General features: G+C 31.7%; 1 protein-coding gene across 2 annotated transcripts in view; it reads left to right on the forward strand.

Annotated features, from left to right (window-relative positions):
- Positions 1 to 635: 635 nt before the first annotated feature.
- LOC133197226 (oxysterol-binding protein-related protein 6-like) overlaps positions 636 to 24,373 on the forward strand; it is a 30,714-nt gene continuing 6,976 nt past the window's right edge. Inside the window, exons 1-19 of one of the 2 annotated variants that reach the window (XM_061333144.1) lie at positions 636 to 674; positions 5,141 to 5,294; positions 8,967 to 9,218; positions 10,228 to 10,281; positions 10,514 to 10,624; positions 11,123 to 11,276; positions 11,842 to 12,003; positions 12,925 to 13,010; positions 14,066 to 14,176; positions 14,519 to 14,720; positions 15,034 to 15,167; positions 15,263 to 15,388; positions 15,825 to 15,932; positions 16,401 to 16,464; positions 18,285 to 18,460; positions 18,775 to 18,849; positions 19,149 to 19,286; positions 19,498 to 19,561; positions 19,681 to 19,759. In XM_061333144.1, coding sequence (XP_061189128.1) covers positions 5,169 to 5,294; positions 8,967 to 9,218; positions 10,228 to 10,281; positions 10,514 to 10,624; positions 11,123 to 11,276; positions 11,842 to 12,003; positions 12,925 to 13,010; positions 14,066 to 14,176; positions 14,519 to 14,720; positions 15,034 to 15,167; positions 15,263 to 15,388; positions 15,825 to 15,932; positions 16,401 to 16,464; positions 18,285 to 18,460; positions 18,775 to 18,849; positions 19,149 to 19,286; positions 19,498 to 19,561; positions 19,681 to 19,759 — 2,222 coding nt within the window. In that variant the 5' untranslated portion in view covers positions 636 to 674; positions 5,141 to 5,168. Of the gene's footprint in view, positions 675 to 5,140; positions 5,295 to 7,735; positions 7,958 to 8,966; positions 9,219 to 10,227; positions 10,282 to 10,513; positions 10,625 to 11,122; positions 11,277 to 11,841; positions 12,004 to 12,924; positions 13,011 to 14,065; positions 14,177 to 14,518; positions 14,721 to 15,033; positions 15,168 to 15,262; positions 15,389 to 15,824; positions 15,933 to 16,400; positions 16,465 to 18,284; positions 18,461 to 18,774; positions 18,850 to 19,148; positions 19,287 to 19,497; positions 19,562 to 19,680; positions 19,760 to 24,373 lie in introns of those variants that run through there. The other variant, XM_061333145.1, reaches the window with a different exon arrangement.

Raw genomic sequence — 24,373 nt, forward strand, 5'->3', positions numbered from 1 at the left:
GAAACCGAATGGAATATTAAATACATATTATCGTATTATCGAGTTGTTACTTATTGATGAAAATAATGAACTTACAAATGTAGAATATTAATTATTCATTTCTTATATTGTATTTTAAAATACTAATTAATTTTCTTTAGTATTCTATATATCGGCAAAATTATGGGGGGAGGAGGGGGGCACAGGTCTGTGCCCCCCCCCCCCAACGGTTCCTACGGCCATGAAAACTATATAAACTTTAAAAAGAAATACTTCAATTTTGTATTCAATGATATGCAAATGTTATTACAAATAGAAAAAAGATTAATTCTTATTTTAAAAAAAAATATTAGAGATGAATAATTTAAAATATTCTCCATTTGCAAGTTCATTATTTTCCATATTTTAAATAAGTAACAACTTGAGAATACCATAATATATGTTTAATATTCCATTTGGATCCATTTGATTTCCATTTGGGTTTCCATTTGGGTCCATTTGATTTCCATTTGGGTTCCATTTGGGTCCATTTGGTTCCATTTGGGTCCATTTGGGTTCCATTTGGGTCCATTTGGGTAAATCGACGCACCCTTAAAAAGCGCTATCTAGTCACCGAAAAAGGGGGGTAATCAGCATCCGGAAAGATGGCTGTCAAGTGAAGTCAAAACTGGACGAAAGCATTGGAGTTAAAATTTGTGAGTACTTACATTAAGAATAGTTTAAAAAAAACATTTAAAGTATTGTCGTTGGCATAATTTATTCAGTTTCCATTTACAGATTAATTTTAAGTATATAAAGACGTTACGTTACTCGGTAACAAACATACGATTTTGTCAAATTGCTAAATCAGTTAATGCAAGTACCGGTACTAGAATAGTATAATTATAGCTTAGCTAGCCCCCTCCCTCGAAGTCTTCCTATATAGTAAGACTCCCTGATCGAAAGCTTTACCAAAGGGTAGTATTTTCTCAATGGATAAAATATGACAGGTCCGGCACAATCTCTTGATTAAGCTATATAGCTTGATTTAGCTATATAGCTTTATAAAGCTATTCAGAATAGCTTGATTTAGCAATTTTATCACACTTTTTTCTCAAATGTGTTATTTTCCAAGTATGCACAAAAAGTCGCACCTTGGTGCAGTGACGAGTTCAACCTTACTACAGAATAATATCCCATGTTACTGTAATGTTGTAAGATGGACTTGATCTCATTGAAATGTTGTACAAATTTATAGCTCTAAAAGCCTTGCCAAAATATATCTATATAGTTCTATACCATTTGGGAAACAGTATTGTATAACAAGTTACAGAGTATTGTATATATTGTTATTATTATATATTGATAAATATTATAAACCTATTTACTGGCTATAAGGACAATAGCAAGTTTATTGTCCCCCAAGGCAGCAACTATTTCCCCATGGAAATAGTTGCTGTCATGGGACAATAAACTTGCTATTGTCCGAATGGTCAGTAAAATGGGTTCTCAAAGCAGACTACCTGTGTCATGTCATGATTCAGATAAAAGTAGCAAAGTTCCAAGACAAAACATGAGGGAAATCAATGCTGCCAGTGAATAGTTCATTGACTATTTTACTTTGGGCAAATAGCACAAAAACTTATTCGCAGTAGAGCCTGTTTAGAAAAAGTTGCAGTCTAATGATTGTTACCAGATCTATGCTGTGACCAGGCTATTGGGAAAATTTAAAGAAAATAATTTATCCTATCCTTCAAACTCAAAAAGGTGTTCAACTTGATATAACATTACACAATAATGATATGCTCTTTATATGACACCAAAAACTGTATTTTCTGGCAAATCTAACTCGCGGATAGGCTAAGGCTGTCCGAAATCCAGTCAATTTGCCCCCTAACAAAACTGTTCCGGTCAAAGTGTCTCATGATTTTGGTCAAAGAGCCCCCTGATTTTGGTCAAAGCGCCCCCTAAAGAAATTTTACAGTAAAATGATGTTACAAAACCGCCCCCAAATATTGGTCAAAGCGCCCCTTAATATAATTTTATAGAAAAATTCAGTTTCGAAACCATCACCAAGCAATGGTCAGTCCCTGATTTTGGTCAAAGCACCCCCTTATTTTTGTCAAAGCGCCCCTTAGATATTTTTATAGAATGTTCATTTGCAAAAAGCCCCTTAAATTTTGTCTCTTTACTAATTTATGCTATTTATTTCTTTTGTTTGTTCAGCGTGATACAGGAAATGATTAATAGATAAGATTAATATTAGTTTGAATAATCTTATAGAAAACATTTCCAAAGAAATGAGAATGTTTGCCGGTATCATTTATTATCCCCCTCCCCCCTAAAAAAAAAAATGATAACGATACTGTTGCCCAGCTCTTGTCACATGGAGGCCTTCTCAATAAGCTGATAAGAGCCATAATTTTGAAGAATAAATGAAAAATTAAACCCAAATATGACTTTTTGAACTTCAAAATCCAATTATTAAACCCAGTTATTGCATAGGATAACAACTGGATGAACCAAATTACGGTTGACTTTTGTTTGTTTGGGCGCTTAATAAGCCTAAGAAAGGCTTTACAATGATAGTAATATGGCAACTCGCACCTTTGTCTCATGGGTTATCATCATCTAGTTTAAAGAAATAAATTGAGTCCACCTCTGGTGGTCATATATCGAAAACTTGTATTTTAACTGAAAATTTAGAGTTTTTATTTTGTATTTCCATAAAAAACAGCTGTCATGTGGGTTTTATATGAAAATGGAAGTGATTACCCATGCATCGGAAAGTGTCTGATGCATACTTAATTTGTGTCTGATGTACAGTGAAATAAACATACTAGTAAAAAACAACTCTAAAATATATTAAACAAACATTGAAGTAAAATTTTTGAAAAATTTCCATAAAATTATCAATCATTGACAATTTTTATCTAGGTCCAACTCATTCTGTTGAAGTCTTTTTAAAAGAACGACAACTCTAATTTCTTTCTACTCAAAGTTCCTTGGAAGATGGTGTTTGTTTAACTCTAAATAACATGGTAAAAATTGCAAAATTCTGGTTACTCCCCTTTGATGATGCAAAATATGACGTAATTTCAAGGCCATTCTTGTGATATTTTTGTCACAACATGAAAATAAAAATCAGCATCATTAAAAAGTTTAAATCTTCACCTTTAAGACAGAAACAAGTAAAAACACGAAGAGACTCAGGTTCAATGAAAGTTTAGTGCTTAAAGTTATGTGTCCGATGCATGGTTAACTCACCCTAGATGTAAAATATTGTATAGGCTTGAAAAAAATTTCATCTGGGATGTGTAAACAGAGACTGCTTCACCAGATTCAGAACATTGATCTTTTTTAAACCATTAATTAAAAGTTGAATCCTTCAAGGAAGTTATAGACTAGTTCAGTTTATTTAGGTGAATATCAGCATGAGTTCTTTCATCTGTATTTAATATTCAAAGTCATCTCAATAAAAAGAAAGATTTTAATTTTCAGTGTTAGATTCTTGGGCTATTTTGTGAAGATTTATAACAATATAGTCTAAGACCAAGAGAAAATTATGTTGTGTACTTTTTCTTGAGAATATTAAAATTTTATTGACTATTGGAGAGCTTTATAACTTTAATTATATTGACTTCATATTCTGCAGCTTAATCAATGAAAGCTTTGGAAATATTGTAATTTTGTTGTAATTTTGGCATGTAGGAATAATGGCTTTTCATAATCAGTTGGTATTCTACTGGTATATTATTAAAGGTACAACAGCCTCTTAGTTATTGTATGTCATTTCATAGGAGATGAATCCTTTAAGAATTTTATTGAATAATCCAAGGTCTTTGAAAAAAGGGATAAAGACATCAAATCTGGTATGTTATTGAATTATGACAGCAAGATCTTGAAAAATAATTTCAAAAATCATAAACTTCTTGGGAAAGGGCTTTGTATTTCTCAACATCCTTGTCTTTAAATGAATCATGAAAAAAAAATCACTATTGCAAGTCCATTACATACATACAGTAGATAACTCTGCCAATCTAATCATGCAGGTACAAAAAGTGTTAAAAGATTTTCATTACACCACTTTTGATCAAGATTTATGATCAAAACATAATTTAACTGAACTATATAAAAAAAAAATGATACAAGCAAAACTGTGTTCATTCTAGTTAAAGCATTCGGTCAATATATCATGATATATATTGAAGTAAACATTTCTTACAAATGTTAGCATACCTCATCAAGGGAGATTACTGATGTGTAAATGACCTTATAATGGGGCAACATTCATTCAAGTCAGTCTGTCTGTAGAAGTGGTTGTAAAAGCCTCCTCTAAATATTTCATTACTGCAAATGCTAGCATCTCTGACTACTTGTGTGACAGGCCTGGAGTATTGATGTAGAACTTTGGAGTATAAGGAGGATCATAACCATTGGGACCGCAAGCAATTACTTGTAAAAAAAAAAACCTTATTTGTGAGCTAGCTAATACTACATTTACATGACGGATAGATTGTTAGATAGAGGCTTGTATAGGACTGTACTTAGGAAAAAAATTGTTCAGATCCCACATATCTGAAGTGTGAAGAATGATTGACTTTGGGAATTGAATTAAACCCTTGGCTTTTCTCACCTAATACACCAATTTATCCCAGCTGACAGGGTTTTGAGGCTGGGAAAGTTATAAATGCAGGGGATGTTCTAGGAAATAAAATGAAGTTCATTAGACATGTTAGATGGTAAAATAGGAATTAGATTTTTTATTCTGTATTCATTGACTTTCCGATTTTAAGAGTAGCTAGACCTAGAATACATGTATAATACTGCTGAACTGAATAAGTTTATTAAATCTTATTACAGATGAATATTCTGTGCTTGAATTCTAATAGAAATGCCAGGTGAATATAATCATGCTTTGATAGCTTTTTACAAAATGTGTGAGGAATGAAAAACATACCGGGTACATTTAATTTCTTGTGGTGATCTTGTTTCTTTCATTTTAGTAAGAATATATACATACTGTGTTTGTTCCAGAAGATTTTCCTGTATTTTACATCTAAAACTTTGTGATGAATGAGTTGTAGGTAAATAATGTTGTTGGTAGATAAGATGTTATTATTATTATTTTTTTTTTTTTACATTTATGTGATCATTCAATGGCTTTCTGGTCTGTTTTTAGAGTTGAAAAATTGAACTGATGTTACAAGATGTCTACCAACATCTCACCAGTAAAAAGTTTGCCACTGCTCAATCATTCACCAGGAGTAACTCGCAAAGTCTCACAGAACAGCTCAAAGCATCACTTCAGACACAGTGAATCTGAGTCTGATTCAGTAAGTATCTCGAGATAGAACAGATGAAGACTTAGTTCACTTGAGAGTCATGAACCATCTCACTTTTTTTGGCTGAGCTTTCAGCTCCAAGCATAAACTGAAAGTGCAGTTAAATGCAAATTCAGTATTTTAGTCACTGAGTATCATGGGATATCTCAGAATAGTATGTGTTTGCTAAGATAAGAGTATGTTAAACATGACAAAAGGTGTTTAACTCAGATTTTCTTGAGTTATTTAATTCTTAATGTTTTTTGTGTCTATATTTTTATGCCCCCCTTCGAAGAAGGGAGGGCATATTGCTTTGCTGCTGTCTGTCGGTCAGTCTGTCTGTCGGTCCACCAACAGTTTCCGTTCTTCGCAGAGGTTGCACATACAGAAATGAAATTTGGTATACAGATTTATTAAAAAAATATCTAGGTCAAGTTCTGTTTTGGGTACGATCGAGCAATTTTTGACAGAGTTATGCCCCTTGGACTTAGAAAAATTCCAATTTTTTGCAGTTTCCATTCATTTTCTTCGCAGAGGTTGCACATACTGAAATGAAATTGGTATTACAGATTTATCATAAAAATATCTAGGTCAAGTGTTGTTTTGGGTATGATCGAGCAATTTTTGACAGAGTTATGCCCCTTGGACTTAGAAAAATTCCAATTATTTTTGAAGGGGGGGGGGGGGAGATAAGTGTTTCATAAGCATCTCTTGTTTTTTTGGTTTGCAAAATGCTTAATTGACATTCCACAATTGTGTCTCTTTATTGCTGCATTATTTGAGTAAAACCTAATTTTCCAATTTTACCCTTTGCAAGTTTTCAGTATATCTTCAGGACTTCTCTGTTAAAAATCAATTACTGCTAAGTCTATGGAATATATACATTTTGTGTGACAACTTCAAATCTACCAAGAATTTTCAGTAGTAAGCTGAGGTATTTGCTAGACTTAAGTGGCAAAAAAGCACTAAAAAAATAGGGTTTTCTTCTCCTAGTTGACACCCCTTTTTTCCAAAAAAGGAAGCAACTCCGTGGCACTTTACAGTTACTGACTGAGTTAGAAGGCAGTATGCCTTTCAAAGGACCCAAGAATATAATGAAGGCCTTAGGCCATTAGGCCAAGGCAACATTTTCAGCATTCTGACCAGGAACCCAGTCAGTAAATAATTTATAACTTTTACTTTTTATTACATATATAGCTAGTGTTTACTTGTGTTGGCTGATCCCATCTTATCTGAGGATTAACGAATGCAAATAATGTAAAAAATGACATAGCAGTCCAACATCTCACCAATTACCAAACAATCCTTCATCATAATTTTTTGGGGACTGCTTGGTAAACAAATTGGAAATGTTTTACTAACTTAAAGATTTAATATAGGAGGAAATAATTCAAGGTTTACCATTGTGAAGATTGTATAAATCCAGGTTGGTCTGTTCATTTGTTACCAGTTTTCTCTTTTTTCTGCAATAAGAAATTTCAGAACAATTAAGTTGGAATATTGATTTTTAAGTTCATTAGTCATAATGGTCAAGGTCATTGGAAAAAAAAAATTTTTGAAGAATGAAATGGTTAAAGAATACCGGTAGTCTTTCTAATTTACACATTTTAAAGATCATAAAATTATGTAATATAGCAGCACTTAAAGTGTCCTACATTTCAGTTATTTACTAGGTTAACAATTATTTAACAGAATATGCTTGTTATAATTCTGATGGATTCATTGACAAAATTTATTCTTGCTAAAATCAATGGTTGTAGTGTATTGAGTGAGGAAATATGATGGATGGTGATGCCAGTTTAGGCTGCTGTTAGCTTGAATTATCGATGATGTTACCTTAATTTTGTCAATATTGTCTGTCCAAACTGTCCAAATGAAGTACATATAAAGGTCAGGCTATGATAAGTCAGTGTGTGACATACTATAGTTTACAGCCAAATAGAGAACAAATTAATAAGCTGGATTATTGAATATAATCTGATTTCTGAAGAATAAAAACATAGTACAGAATTTTGTAGCAATATGGTAAAGTCTGCATGATTAGTTTTACTGTAAGTCATCATGTTGCAGATAAAAAAAAAATGTTGGTGAATTGAGAGAGTGTAAGCAAGCATGACCGTCTTGCTGTACAAATAATTCATTTCTTTGTAACAAAATCCAATAATTCTATTAGTTTTCAAGGTGTCATGTTTTAAAAATAAAATTTGCCACAAAGAGTAATTGAATTTTTTTCTGCCAAGAAGCAAAACTGCAAACAGACTGACAATATGCAATTTATGCATTTGCAATGTATTTACATTTATTTTTTTAAAGCATGAGAAAATTTGCACACATTACAGAAAAGGAATATTCTCAAGATTGAAATTTTAATGTAGCTCATCCTGTCTGCTTGCATCTGATTAAATTCCGTTACTTCCTTGATACTATTGTGCAGACTTCAGTCTGACTACATGTACAACGTCTTGTCTGTTATGGTGTAAAAATACACACTCACTGCTGGACTACATATTGACATATGGCGTGTGACTGAACTGGACATATAGGGATTAGTCATTGATTAATTGACAGGGACTAATTAAGCTTCTGACTGCGGAATGCCTCTTAAGGTGTTGGTAGTTTGTAGAGTTCTGGTGTAGGAATGTCATAAACGGTGTTATATGGAGGGAAGGAGGAAGGTCAGTTTAATACTGTACACTACGTTGTCATTGTCAATCAGAAATTGGAGTAAAATAGGATATGCTTAGCTTTATTTTAGGATACACTGTTCAGAGTGCTGTTATGTGTAAATATCTAATATCATCTCTGATAGGAACACTTTTGTGCTTAACATGTAGAAAATACCTGGAAAAAATATCATGGAATCTATCATGCAGTAAACGGTCTGAGAACTATATGATGGATGCTGTGTAATGAATTATAATAGATGATGTTAAAACACAGAACATGCATTGTTTTGGTTCATTTTAGAAGTTTTCTTGTGTGCTGTTTGTTCATTGGATATGGTTTAATTTAAATAAGAAAGGTTCCTAAAACATAAAATAAAATTTAGAATAACCAAAGTGTATTTACTCTTCTATATCTGTTTTATTTTAAATATAACAATTTAAAAAAAAACATGACCGTATGTTCCTTCCTTAAGTACTCTGTGTCGAATGTCACACCTAAAATCTTTAACCATTATCTTAGTAATAGGATAGGCAAAAATACATCTTAGTTGTATATGAACCAGTAGATTTTTAAAGACATATCCTCAATACCCAAGACAAATTACTGTACTTGTAATTTTATGGTCTTAATGATATGTACATTCTTATTTTCTTCTGCATGAGCATGGGGGAGAGGAAATAGATGTAAGCCATTGAAAAGAACCACTTGACTACACTTAACATGCATAGCATCCTTTTTAACTGGAGTATTTTACACTCGGCATTTTTGTACATTTCATGCTCTTCAGATAGGCATGTATTACTAAAAATAGACTGTTTCCATATGCTATTTAATGAGAACAACACAACTTAGTTCTATTTCGAATAGTAATGGATTGGAAGTTAGAGGTTTGATGAGTATAATTTTGTCTGTTTTGTATTGATTTAGCGAGGGAATATTCAAGTTAAAGGCCATTTACTTTTTTTTTTTTTTTTTTAAAAAGGAAATGATAACAGTTTTTACTTTGTTGGTTTGTAGGATGGGTCAGATGAAGTCTCAATCTCTAGCTCCCAGGTGGAGAACAGCAAAAGTTCAGCTCCCCTCAGGCAGAACAGCTCACATAAATCCACCACCTCTAGTAAAAAGGCCCGTAAAGCTCGGAAGCCTCGGCACACAGATTGGGAGATTCTAGAGGGACTGAAAGATGGGGTGAGGTGTGACAAGAAACCAGATAAGTTCAGTGGTTTTCTGATGAAGCGGCGCCGATGGCCACTCAAGGGCTGGCATAAGGTAGGATACATATACATATACCATACTTAAATTTTAGCTCACTCTTCGTAATTATTGTCACCAAAAATATTCTGTTATGTACAAATGATTTCCTTTTCTTACTCCATGTTACATAAATTTATAGAATATACAGGATCTTCTCTCTAACTTATCGTTGTGTTATATCACTCATGCTTTGCATTTTTTGGAAAGAGGATACATTATTGTGCTTTGTTTAATTTTAAATTAAAAAAAACTTGTATATTGATGTTTTTGAGAAACTTCAATCAGTCACATGCTGTTTGATTTGCCATTTGACAAATTACACAACAAGGACTTTTATTTGATTGCTATAAAACCAGAATGTACTGTTAGGAATGTCATCGTTTGTTTCAAAGTTATTATAAAAAAGAATTTATATACTACATTGACCAAACTTGCAGTGTTGCATGTATGTTGCATGTATGGATGCATATTGCTGGAAATACTACATGTGACCTTTTATTTTGTAGTTGACTTATCATGCAAGTTACAATTTCTCAAGCAGGTCCATTCCCAAGTAACTACCAGTATAAGCTCAAAATAGAACAAAATTGCTTAGATCTGGCATCCAAGGATACAATTATGACCTTTCTTGTTTTAGATGATGCAGGTGTCTGTTGTACAAATCAAGGATCTGTTAAAGTTTCCTGAGCAATTCTGCTCTTAAAAAGTTTGAAAATTAAGTCTTGCATAGTGAAATCTGCTTTATACATACCGTATGGAATTTGGCCTATTGTTCATAGATAGATTTTTGAAATGACACCCTCTCCCAGGATGTGGATAAAGTTTTTTTTTAAGAAGTTATATTTTAATAAGTAATGACAAGCCCCCCACCCCCCTTCCCCACTATCAAATGGAAATTGAAGGTACATGTATAACTAGTCTTTCAAAACAGTTACTATATACTGTTCAATAAAATTTCAATGAATTTTATTTATGATTTAAGACACAAAATATTCTTAGAAACATTATTATTATAATTTTACAGAGATATTTCTTGGTTGAGAAAGGAATAGTGTACTATGCCAAGTCCCCAGCAGATGTAAGTCTTGTAATACTATGATGCCCAAGTATATGTCTATTTTCTAAAGCATAAAAATGTATGTTATAGAAAATGCATTTTATAATTAAGCTCAAATCCTTTTTTTTTTAAATTGGTCCAATATTTTATTTTAATATGTTTAGTGAAATTTTTCCTAAACATTAAATCGTTTTATCTCCTTATGAAGATTTTTAGTTGAGCACAGGGTAATGAGCTGAAATGCCTGTTTTAGATACAGAAAGGAAAATATCATGGTGTTATTGACACAGGGCTGGCTGTGGTCTCTTACAAAAAGCCTCGGCGGATTGATATTGATGCTGAAGATATTGTCTACCATCTCAAAGTAAGACAGCTGTGATTATTATTGTAAGCATGAAATTAATAGTCTGTGTAGCATTCTACATAGATCAGGTCTGAAATGAAGGAAGTACTTGTACCGTTATCTTCCTGTCAGGTTCACTGATCTGTATGTTACTGACATGCATATATTATCACTGCAATTCAAAAAATTTTTGACATTATATCTGTTATGATCAAAATATGTTTTTAAACCACAGGGAATGAAAATCACTTCACAATAAGCGGAAATTCCTTTAAGTATGTTAGCTATAACCATGTTGGAGGTTAGCCATAACCATGTTTTACTATATGGAGGTTAGCTATAAGCCTATAACCATGTTTTACTGTACGGAGGTTAAAGGAGGTTTTGACTTCCAAGTCACTTCGACATTTCCATGGTACAAGAGCTATCCATGTTACCAAAGTTCAACTGTAATTTGGGAAGAACCTCTCTTGATATGAAAATAATGCTTTTATATCATTATTAATATATCTTACACAGATGAAAGACAAGAAAATGTTTGATGAATGGCTGAACGTGTTCCGACATCACAGGTTGTACAGGCAGCACGAGATTGCGTATGGTACCAACGAGTCACCAAAATTAACTGGTATAACCTCCCCAGTGGAGGATTTGACCAGTCCATTTTCTCCAGGTACTGTAAATTTACTTTTATTTCCATTCATGAATTATCAGCAAGTTTTGTGATCTTCTTTCACTCCAAAATATTATATAGAATGTTCCCCAGTCAAAAAAAGTAATAGTCGCTGATGAATTTTTGACTGATGAATTGAAAAAAAATTGTTTGGAATAATAGTTGGTTTACAATACATTGTATATCAAGAATTAATTGAATAGGCCCTATTTACTAACTGGTATATTAAAAACAGTTGTATCTCCATATATTAAGATACTCAATTCTTGTAAATTCTAATTACTCTTGCCTGGTGTGTATTGAAACACAAACTAAAAGAGTTTTCTTTCTGAGAAAGGTATATAAATTTTTCTATTTTCTGAAATCACATTAGATTAAAAAATCTTTCCTAAGGCATTTTCCTTTAAAGATATAATAGAAGATACCTAATTTGTGGTATCTAAACTTAAAGTCAAAATTAAAGCAATTCTACAGGATTCTACTTCCAATTTTATACACTACAAAAACAATTTTCTTCCAAATCTAATAAATTGAGAAAGTTATATTGAGTTTCTCTTGTCAGTAGGTATAGGTTTGCCAGAGGCTCTGAAGAGGGAGACACAACGTATGGGCTCCAATGACATGATCCCTGTAATGAGAAAATCAAGCTTTAAGAGTCAAAGTTCCTCCCAAGGACGAGTGGCAACATGGCTGCTGGACACGGCGGGATTTGAGCACTGTAATAAAGGTAAGTCATTAGAAGACTTTAAAGATGGTGTCACTTGATACGTTCTGGTTTTACACAATGCAAAATAAAATATACAGTCGACTCTAATTAATGTGGAGTCTTGTGTTTCCAAGCAAGTCATTCAGATCAATGAACTGTCCCCAGTAATAAAAAGTACCTACGGTATTATAATTTTTAGAGATGAATGTAAATTCTGTTCCCCACAATTTTCATCTGAAAGGTGAAGCATCTGAGAGGTGAAGCATCAGGATTAATGGCATCCAACTTACTGGAATGTATTTTTATTTGTGTAACTAAATTGGTTGAATACGTTATATTTCCATTAGTGAACTCTTCAAAATTAGAGGCGCGTTTGGTCGTCTGACTGGGACAGCATGGCGTTGCGGATAATACAAAACATGCCAATCTCAATCCAATTTTAAATCTTAAATGTATTTGTCATTCCAGTTGAAGAATAGAAGAACTAAAGGACATATTTAAGAGAGCGAGACCCCTAACTTTATCATCCATTAATAAAAAATATGACATTTCCGAGGCATGTGTATTGTATTTAGATGTACCATACGATAAATAGATACATACGATCAACAATAGATATAAATCGATATCGTTGTCATTCCTACTCTTGATGTATATAAAGTCCACAACAATAAACATTTCATTTGCATTTTCTTAGGAATTGTTCATCGACATTCAATATATTGATTACATGTTTATGTTACGTTTGTCCCAGAAATCCCGTGAGATTTGTACATTTTCCGACTTTTTCACAAAAGAGCGCACTAAGAAGTATAACTCTTCCATAGTGGAAATAGAACGTATTGTATGTAACCTATTGATGGATTAAATCTGTAGGTCCTTCTTAAAATGTCTATTGAATAAGATACGTTTATAAGCCTATTAAATATTGCATTTTTGTAGAAATGAAGAATACTCAGAAACTTTTGTGTGAGCTCAGAGAGGACTTGGATCAGATAAAAAATCTTCCATTGACTTCAGATCAAGAGGTGAGTGTGTTTTATTACAAGTACTACAAATTTATGCAACAGTGAAATGTTGTGGATGCCATCCATTGAAGAAATAAGGCAGTGGTAAACAATATCTTTGTTTTACGTCCGTTATTTCTTCTTCTAAAATGTATCCTCCAGTCACAAAAAAAGCAAAAAACAAACAAAAGAAAAAGAACCCCCACACATTTAGAAAACACATTCAATAATTAAGAGAATATTTGATTATAAATGAGAAAAAGATGATATGTACTTTGTATTCTTTATTTTCAGGTACTCTGATCATTTGAAAAAAAAATGCAATTTCACACAATAGCATAAATATGGACAAAAAATTAGTCTTTAGTTTCTCAGACCAAAAATGTGAAATTAAATTTGGCATTTTTTTTTTTTTTTTGAAGCAAGAGATTATCTTTTTAAACCCCTCGTAAACAATTTTTTCTTTTTTTTTTTTTGGGGGGGGGGGGGGGTAGGATCACTTTGTCTCTCTGTCTGTCCATGTAGTCTTCTCTTTGTAATGGAGAAATCATTGGAAGCTCATACTTGGTACAAAGATTGTTTATGACATGGGGGTGTGTCATGACTTGGACCAAGATCATTCAATAATTTTAAGATCACTGGCAGAAAAAGTATATACTTTTTGTCCTGTCTACAACTTTTAATGGAGAAACATTGGAAGTTTACACTTCATACAAAGATTGCTCATGACCTGAAGGTGTGTCATGCCCTTGACCCAAGGTCATTTAATCAACTTCTTATTTCTCTCAGATTTCAAGAATACTGTAACATAAAGATTAAATGGATCTGGATATTTCCAGAAAATACAGAGAAAAATAGTGAAAAATATGACATGCATGTGATTGTTTTTTTTTAAATGGATTTTCCTACCTGATCTTGGGACATAATGCAAAGAATTGATTTACTGTGTCCTAAGCTAGGGAAATTTTAGAGGGTTAATGCATTGATGAACACTTCCCATCAATACTGAAAGAGAACAAAAACTACTAATTAAAGACACTGTTATCCTCATTTGTTGTATATTTTTGTGCCTTAAGGTTAAAGAAACTGAAAATGTGGATAAGAAGAAAATGAAGGCCCAGGGACTGAAGAGTTCCAGGAAAAGAGATAAAAAGAGTGATACTTCAGTCAACTACGATGCCAGTCCTGTATGTAAAAAAGAAACAAAAATTATGAAATGAGATTTTATTATCTATTTTACTAGGAAAAGAATATGATTTTAAACAACAATTAGAAATTTGCAAGCAAATGTCCTGTACTTTTCACAGTTGTACAAATGGTGTGATATAAAACAGATAATTTAGTTGAGCAGTCTTAAAAGTTTATATTTTGGTATATTTACATGTATGTTGCACGTCAATTATGAATAAACATGCTTTGATTATAAAAAAAAAAAAATTAAAGTTGTTCATAGAAATTTAACTGCCTGATAATTTTCAGGATGTAAGTCTTCGTCAATTTGTAATGTTAGATGTTTGTGTCAATTTTAGACCACAGCCACATCCCCATCTCCCAGTATAGGGGAGGTACAAATGAGGAGCAGCAGCTCTAACCCTAACCTGCTACAGTACGCCCATGACCACTCCAACAGACCACGAAGTGTACCAGATCATGTCACAATGGCCGCGGCACATGAACAACAAATCAAGGAGATCAAACTGAGAGAGGACTTCTGTACAAAGGCTGAAAGAGGTGAAAATGAGAATATAATAATTCAAAACAGAAGAAATGTAAACAAGAAAAGTTTTTTTTTTTTTTAATTGAAATGACAGTTCATCTTTAGTATGATACACATATTTAATTTGGGATATTTTAGCCCTTTGGTGCTGCTTCTTGTCTGCTAATTCAAGTACACACTAATGTATGATTAAAAGGAATACATATAGAAGCTTGTATTTTTACTCTATTCAGTTGATGAGGAAGATTGCTAAACTTTGAGTACATTAATTTATGTATGTTTACAGTATTTTGTATAAGGTAAAGCTTTAAAGTTTAAATGTTACAGCTCACAAGAATCTGAAATCATTACTACACACAATGACAACAGAGAGGGAAAGGTTAAAGAATGCCTTAGAAATGGACAGTGATCTGGCCTTACCCTCCAGTGCGGTGGTACTACTGAAGCAAAATCTGCATGAGGTATTTATTCCCTTGATTAAAACATGTGATGAAATGAACAGTGTGTTTAGAGATGGTGTTTCAGTGTTTTGTGAATGTTTGTTAATTATTTGTAGGCTCTAAGGCAGAATGCTGATCTTAAAGCCAGACTGAGCAGGATTCATGCAGATTCTTTAATTCCTTCTTACCCTGACCTCAAACAAACACCTTCCTCACCAATACTCTCTCCTAATGAGAACAGAGTAAGTCTATGCTGAATGTGTAAAAGGACAAGTTTTTCTTTGCCAGGAAGATATTTTTCATCCCATTGTGTTTTACAGTGTTTCAGGACTAAATGTCCATACATACATAGAGATTATATCAATTAAACATTTACATGTACATAAAATATGCTTTATTTTATGAAGTGCAAGGGACAAAAAATTTTGATTCATTATAAACATTATTCATTATATCTGATAAGCTCCTAATATGTTTTAAAACTACAGGGAATGAAAATCACATCTATGTAGGCTTGAATGCATTATAATCATGTTTGCTGTAACTGTGTTTTACTATGTAAGAAACTGATTTATTAATGAAATCGACCACCAGATTTACTGTTATCAAGGTAAATTAAAACTGGAATTTTAGAAAAATGTGGCTCCTAGTATGACATCTGGAATTTTTTTTTATCAGGATCACCTTGACCTGACCAAGTCGTCTTCTTTTGACACCTGCTCCATGTCCGAGTACTATGATGCAGAGGAAGAGAACCGAGAATCTGTGTCCGAGTCCTCCTCAGAGGTAAAAATCTAATCCAAAAATGAGGGTATATGTGACAATTAAGCTTGATTATTTGTGTATACATGACATAAGAGGCATCTTCTTTAAATTTAGGTAGTGATTTAAAAAAAAAAGGTGAAATCCTTTGATTTCCACTGAGAATTATCTGTTGCCATTATATGCCAATATTGTTTTCATAATTATTTATTTCAAGGCTTACATTTATAGTGTTAATATTCATGACGAATGAAGTACATCTTTTTTTTAATGGCAATGAATTAGCTTGTATCCTTGATCAGTTCATTGTTGACATCACTTTCATGTCACTACTTTCCTGTTTGGGATGCTACTGTGAGATTCTGATGAATGAACATGTTTCTCACACACACACATTATTTACTCTTGGTGTATCACACTGTAGTATATTATATCAGAGTTATAATGTTAGAGATATGTTGCCTGAAGTACACATCCTTGTTTTTTTTTCAGAGGTCAGATGAAGAGGATTTGTCCAGTGAGGAAAATGACACAGAATATAATGCAGCCCAGAGTGGTAGGTTCTCCTACTTCAGCATACATGTGCATTATACATGTTTTTAATTTCAAAAGTGTTCGATACTTTTAATTTAGGTCCCCTTGTGTAATTCACTCTGTAGAATTTCAAATAAGCAGCTTCTTATGTATTATTTTGTAACAAGTTTTTTTTTTTTTTTGATTTTAGAGGGAAGAGGGGGTATTTAAATACATGTAAATGTTGTATAGAATGTCTCATATATTTTTTCTTCATAGATTTTTAAGCATAAAGTTTTAGTTGAACTGAGTGAAAGCACTTCATAATTGAATTATAGTGATCTAATTTTTTTTATATTAAATGGTCATACAGAAATTGTAGGGGGTAAGTTTAACGTAGTAAAAAAAAATCATAAGCTGAAACTGGCACATTTCAGAAATCAGCCTTTTATTAGAGGAAATACATTTATCGGAATTACACAGACTTATATACATGTACTTAATGCTATGCGATGTTAAATTTAATGATATGCACCATATATATATATATATATATGTACATATACATGTACATTGTACATCTAAGAATCCATCATATTCCCTTTCATTTTTACTAGTACTGCATTGCTTGGTAATTCAATCAGACAGAACAAACCAAAAGAAAACAAACACACAATATTAGTAAGAAGTTTTGAAAACAACAAAAACATATGCATCTCGAATTTGTAAATTAAATGCCAATAATTTCATAATCTTTGGAAAATTGGGCATTGTGGAGAGAAAATTAGGGCTACCTGTTTTACCCAATTAATAAATATATATAATGTCAAATTATACCGTTTTGAGAAATGCATTATTACATGCAGTTCATGTCACTTCATTTCATTTTCTTTAAAAACTCGTTTAACTTGAATTTCATGGCAAATTGTATGTTATGATTTAAAGTTCCATTGTCTATGCATTTGTCTATAAATAATATTCAAAATGCTCCTCCAGAAGTTTTGGGTTTTTTTATTCAAACTGGACCACTTGTAGAGTATGTCAGAGTACATAATTCCATGTAACAGTTTTGGATTTTAATAAACAGTCTGGCCTTGTTTACAAAAAAATTATTTAAATGCTTTTAATTTGATACTTCTCGTATAGTTTTGGTCTTGCCGTCTAATACACATAATTCTATAATGTTAAACTAAAGGATAAAAAAAAATACAGTAGAAGTTAGACTGCAACTTTTTGTGTAGACGATAACAATTTCAAACCAGTAGAGCTACAATTTCTTCAGAGACATCTGTTATTTATAGATAAGTATAAGCATACATGTATATTTATATTTATGAATACATTTTTGTTGTGCACAAAAAATATATAGTCAATTATATGATATATTATGATAAATATTTAGTTAATTGTTTACACCAGTTTTACATAAAGCATGTGAGAATTATTTGATTTCCAGTTTTATGGATGATGTGTAAGTTGTATTACTTGGATGCTAAGATTTAAGTTCAGATCAAAGTCCTGTGCTGGACTTTGGTTGTTTTGAGTTTTGTTTACTTGAAGTTAGTTGATTTCATTTTTTTAAAATTATTTTGTTCACAATATACACTGTACAACACTTGAGAATTAAAGTTCAAAGCATTCTAAATATAATGTAATCTTGAAGTCTAGTTCTAATTTTTTTCAAGCTTTGAGCAGTCCCCCAACTTCCAGATTAATCACAGTCATTGTCACACTTGTTTACATGTACATAAAACAAAATTCTAACATAATTCAAGATAAAATGTATAGCAAACCATAGAGTAAGAAAACGTGCACCTGAATACCTGATGTATGAAACCTTCCTTTCGTTCTTTTGTTTGATAGTATCAGAAGATCAGTTGTCTGTATCCTTTGAGACGGGTCGACGATCCAAACTTCCTGTCCCTAAGCCTGATGCAGGAGACATCAGTTTGTGGAATATCCTGTACAAAAACATTGGGAAGGATCTCACCAAAATATCAATGCCAGTCACTCTAAATGAGCCACTGAGTATGCTGCAGGTAAGAGAGGTTTACTGGAAGGACACAAATCATTTGATCAACAAATAGCACAGATACATAAATATCAGTATAATGAATGCAAATTGGCAACGGCTGCATAATATAATCTTAGGATTTTGTTTTAAATTAAGTAAAATGAGCAATTCATTCAGTTTTTCATCTGAACCAAATACATGTATCTTTAAAGGACACAATGTGGACATGTAAATGATATTTCATACTTGTAGATTCTTGAAAGATTTTCAGGTTTATATACATTTATATACATGTATACACATGACTAGGGTGATTTACATGCATTTTGAATTCTTCAGAGGTTGTGTGAGGAGATGGAGTACAGTGAACTGCTGGATAGGGCTACAGAAAAGGATGATCCGTACCAGAGGATGGTTAGATTTAAAAATTATAACAGACAAGAGCTAAAATTGACCAAAATCTTTATTTCTGTATACTCTTTTGATTAGAAGTTGAATGAATTGTCTCCTTGTGATGTCACAGAAACAGAAATTATTGATCTTCATGTTAATTCAGTATCATCCTAAACATATTTCTTCATCAGTGATGAATTGATAATAAACAGAAATTCTACCAGTACATGACCATTTTGAAAATATCAGTCTTAAGACTTAAAATTTTTCTCACATACCGGGGGTATGCATATCTTTACCAATTTGATTTTCATTATCAGATCTGTATAGCTGCCTTTGCTGTAAGTGGATATGCTAGCTCTGGATACAGGGCAGGTCACAAACCATTCAACCCATTACTAGGGGAAACTTACGAGTTAATCAGGGATGATAAGGGCTGGAAATTTGTGGCAGAACAGGTAATGAGTTACTTTTGTACTATTTATATTCTCTGTTCTTTGGTAGAGAAATAGAGAGAACCAAGAATATTAGTCATCATACATCAGAAGACTTAAGATGGAGGATGGGAATATTTAAAGTATATATCAATCTTTATGAGAAATGTGTGTAAATTCTGGATAAAGAAATGGGTAATTTTCGTATGGTACTCTTAATAATTATTTTTCGTAGGTCAGTCATCACCCTCCTGTATCGGCTTGTCATTGTGAATCCAAGAATTTTACTCTTTGGCAAGGTAATACCTTATAATTGTTCATGTATTTATTGTTTGATTAGAAATTAAACCAAAGTCAAAGCAATTCACCTGATGATACAAGACATACTGTATGTAAATTTTTTGGTCTTTTTTTTTAGATACAAGAATAAGAACCAAATTCTGGGGAAAATCGATGGAATTCCAGCCTATTGGACATGTGAATGTCTACTTACCCAAGTATGATTTTGAAATCTGTATTTAATGTTAGCATATACATGGTGCCTCTGGTTTACTCCATGCAATTATAACATCCCTTTGAGAATTTTTCGCTCATATTGAGATGCCACCACATGCAGGTGGAGGGATGCGAATTTAGACCTGTATTTGGCACTAAGGGCCTTTGAGCAATGAGGGATCTTTTTTGTGCAAGCGCCTACTGCAACCTCAGTTAATATGGTCTCATCTGAAGGACCAGTCTCCATGTCTCACGATTTGATTCAAACCTGCAACATAAGGAACAACTCCTTACTCCATTACTCTTGTACAAATGCTCTAACCATTGTGCCACGCGGGCGACTTTTTAAAAAAAAATGTAAAATACATATTCCATTCAATTGGGATCCTGTTGAATAGAGCCCAGATAATTTGAATTCAATCATAGGCTTCAGAAATGTGATAATTTGTAAAATGTGTGAAATGTTAAGCAGAGATTGCAGATACTTGACACAAGGGTTTGTTTATGATGAAAAGATTTGTCATCATCATATTGTAAGCTACCCAAGGGGTGGCTAGTATTTCTGAATCCTCAGCATGTACAGTATACAGGTAATTACTTCATCATCTAAATAAATCATCTATTTACCAGGATGCACCAATTTAATTTGCTCTCATGTAAAATAGACCAGGCTCCTCTCTCTGTAGATACTTGGTGGAATAATACTTAAGATGAATGATCAGTCACACTTATCATTTATTGTACATACAGCATCTCATTATCATAACAATATAGGCAATACACAAATAACAACATAAGAAAACATGGCTGATTCTTCAGAAACACAAGTTTAGGTCGTCCAGTAATAATAATAATAATAATAATAATACTTTATTTAAAGAGGGTAACCCGATTAGTGCAATGCACTAGTCTTCCTCGGGGCCCTCTAAACATATTAATAATAATACAATTACATGTATGAAAACATTGTACACTAATTAAATAATACAACATGATGTAAAAATACAAGTACAATTAAAAGTTTAGGACATGGAATTACGTTACTTAAACAGTGTTGCGGCAAGTTATAATAAATTTTTCCACATTTTTACGAAATGTGTGTACAGTTGGTGAAAAACATATATACAAAGGTAATTTGTTCCATAAATGAACACCGGAATAATGAAAAGAATTTTTAAATTGATCTGTTCGATATTTCGGTAGACGAAGGTCATAGTTGGTTTCAGATCGTAAAACATAATTATTAGAAGAAATAAATTCAAAAGAGTCTCTTAAATAATCAGGTGCCATACCATGAAGTCTTTTGTACAGTAATACATATTTATGAAAATCAATCAACTCATATATGGTCAGCCATGGTCAGTGTGGTAGGAGATTTCTAACTAGGCTAATTACGTGTAATTTACATTATAAGTATCTCACCGTCTTTGTTTTCTTCTTTATCTTTTTAAATCTTGCCGCCGTACAACTAGCTGAAATCTGTCGTAACGTAGTACGCGCTTGCTTATATAACCTCCCATCCCCTGTCACATGACTCAAATTATCCAATGAAAATATGCCGTAAGAACTATCAACCAATCAACAACTTGTACGGGAAGCTGAGTTCCCACACAAGTTCCCACACAGAACTACTTTTGCCACACAAGCTGCCGTACAATATCGTAACAAATATAACAACGTAAAATTAACAACTAGAAATAGAATACATAACATAAACTTGACTAGACGAATAAATTAATACCTTCAGTGTTTATAAAACATTCCTAGGCTGTACAATAGGTAATAAAGAAAGTAGCGTATGAATATCGTAACTACCAACGATAGCGTAAACAAATGTAGTTCCGATTAAGCTGACTGATAATAAAGTTAATGCTGACAATAAAGAACTACTTATAGCCTCAAAATACACAACAACTCAAATTAAAATGTAGAATCTGATCCAATACTCATAACTTGAATAATAGATTACTATAGTAAATATGTCACTAAACCGGAAGTGACGATCCGAGGGAACATACTAAAGACCTGACCTACTAAAGACCTGACTGACCTGACCAACAAAAAATTCTCCAAATATCAATATTCTGAGTTTTTATATCAACTTTTTCATGATATTTTCTTAATCTTAAGGTGTAATTCAATTGAATAAAGGTATATTCAATCATTTTTACCAAATTTATTGTCATTAATCAATTCATTTCATGAAAATTTAATGACCTGACCAAATTTGAAATAACCTGACCAAATGATAATCATTCATAATTGTTATCTTTTTAAAAATATTTGATACATTTTTAACATATATTCTCTATTAAAGTGATTGATAGTTTAGATAAATGTTTTTAGATGCATTTTTACCAAATATTTAGTCATTTATCCATTCATTTCATGAAAATTTAATGACCTGACCAAATTTGAAATGACCTGACCAAATGATAATCATTCATAATTGTTATCTTTTTAAAAATATTTGATACATTTTTCAAATTTGTTCTCTATTATAATGATAAATAGTTTAGATAAAATGTTTTTAGAAACATTTTTACCAAATATTTAGTCATTTATCCATTCATTTCATGAAAATTTAATGACCTGACCAAATGATAATCATTCATATTTGTTATCTTTTTTTAAAAATATTTGGTACTTTTTTCAAATTTGTTCTCTATTAAAATGATTCATACTTTAGACAAAATGTTTTAGAAACATTTTTACCAAATATTTAGTCTTTATTCATTCATTTCATGATAATTTAATGACCTGACCAAATTTGAAATGACCTGACCTAATGATAATCATTATTAATCTATCTTTTTAAAAAATATTTGATACATTTTTAAATTATGTTCTCTATTATAATTATTAATACTTATAGATAAAATGTTTTTAGAAATATTTATACCAAATATTTAGTCATTTATCCATTTATTTCATGCTAATTTATTGACGTGACCAAATATGGAATGACCTGACGAAATAATAATCATTCATATTTGATACATCTGTAAAATATATTATCTATTATAATGATTAAAACTAAGATAAAATTTTTTAGAAACATTTATACCAAATGTTTAGTCAATTTATCCATACATTCATTTCATGATAATTTAATGACCTGACCAGAGACTGATCGGACATTTTTACCTCAAGCTTAATACTCTTAATTTTCTATATGTTCAAGCACACACACTCTTTAAAATCTTTTTATCTATCAGCTGAAATGAAATATTTTTTATATCCAAGTATAGATTATGAAATCAATATTGACCTATAAATCGACTGTACGATGACCTGACCGATTATATTTGAATGTATCTTCAGATATTTATAACGTGCTTTAAATAAAATTTGTTTTTTGTTTAATTTTCCATTTATAATTAAATTATTGGGAAGTAATATCAAGTTTTTATAACTTGACCTGACCAGTGTAGAGACCTGACCAATCTGACATGAATATATAAAGACCTGACCGATGTAACAAACTAAAGATCTGACCGAAATGGGAAGTATATATAATTACAACTTTATAGACTGTTATGAATTCTAATTTAAACTAAGAGAGTTGTTCAGAAAGTTCGCGGAATTTAACATAGCATCATGAAGTTCTAAAAATTACTCTTTCTGGACATTTCACACTGTATGAATAACAGTGCACTCATTAAAAACATTTCTCTATCACTTAAAATTTATTTCGCTACGAAAACTATGGATTCATCTCCGCATAACTATTGATGCCAATTTACATTACTAATTATTAGCAGTGCATGCATTCGTCATAAAACATCTATCTTCAAAAATAATTTCTGCATACAAGGATAAAAGTGATGATTATCCTCAGTCTTTTTATTCACAAGACTTGTTCTTCTTATAGGGTCTTAAACAATTAAGTTTATTAAATTTGATTAACTCGAATTTTAATCAGTAGTGGAGTATATAGATGATATAGTCCACTAGTTATACACAAGCTTCCTTGAAGGGATATAGGTAGGTAATTGTTGAACAAACAATGGGTGACCAGTGCCCTCTTGACACTTCTATCACAATAAATTAGCAGAGTAAGCGGATCAACAATTATCCATTTCACTATTTGATATACAGTTTATAGATTTGATCTAAAGAAGCATTCTTTTAATTCATTTGATAATTTTTCACACTCCTTCATTAAAAGTAACTAATTTTGTAAATATGTATACACTTTGCTGTATCCAAAATTGATAAAAAAAAAAATAAATAAATAAATAAATAAAAAATACCCAAACAGGTTGAAATGATGATATTACAAGCACAAATTAAATATTTAATTATTAAAATGATTTGATTTTGAACATATTTTATTGTATATTACATACAAAAGGATTGGATACAAGTTTTTTTCAACTTATTAGATCCTCTCCTTGTTATACTACTAGGATTACTAGATCTATATATGCATGATTGTCATAACAAATAAATTGAGATAATTTACAAATAATGTTATACATGCAAAAAACAAGATAATAAATATATTGGAAAGGTTAAATAAATACTGGTACCGTAGATATATATAATTTTAGAAGATACGTGAAACTTTGATATTTCTAAAATATAAGATAAGATTTTTTAATTTAAGTGCA

Source organism: Saccostrea echinata, unplaced genomic scaffold (genome assembly GCF_033153115.1).
Source record: "Saccostrea echinata isolate AGI-Se365-2 ecotype Australia unplaced genomic scaffold, CSIRO_AGI_Sech_v1 ptg000030l, whole genome shotgun sequence".
Lineage (NCBI taxonomy): Eukaryota > Metazoa > Mollusca > Bivalvia > Ostreida > Ostreidae > Saccostrea > Saccostrea echinata.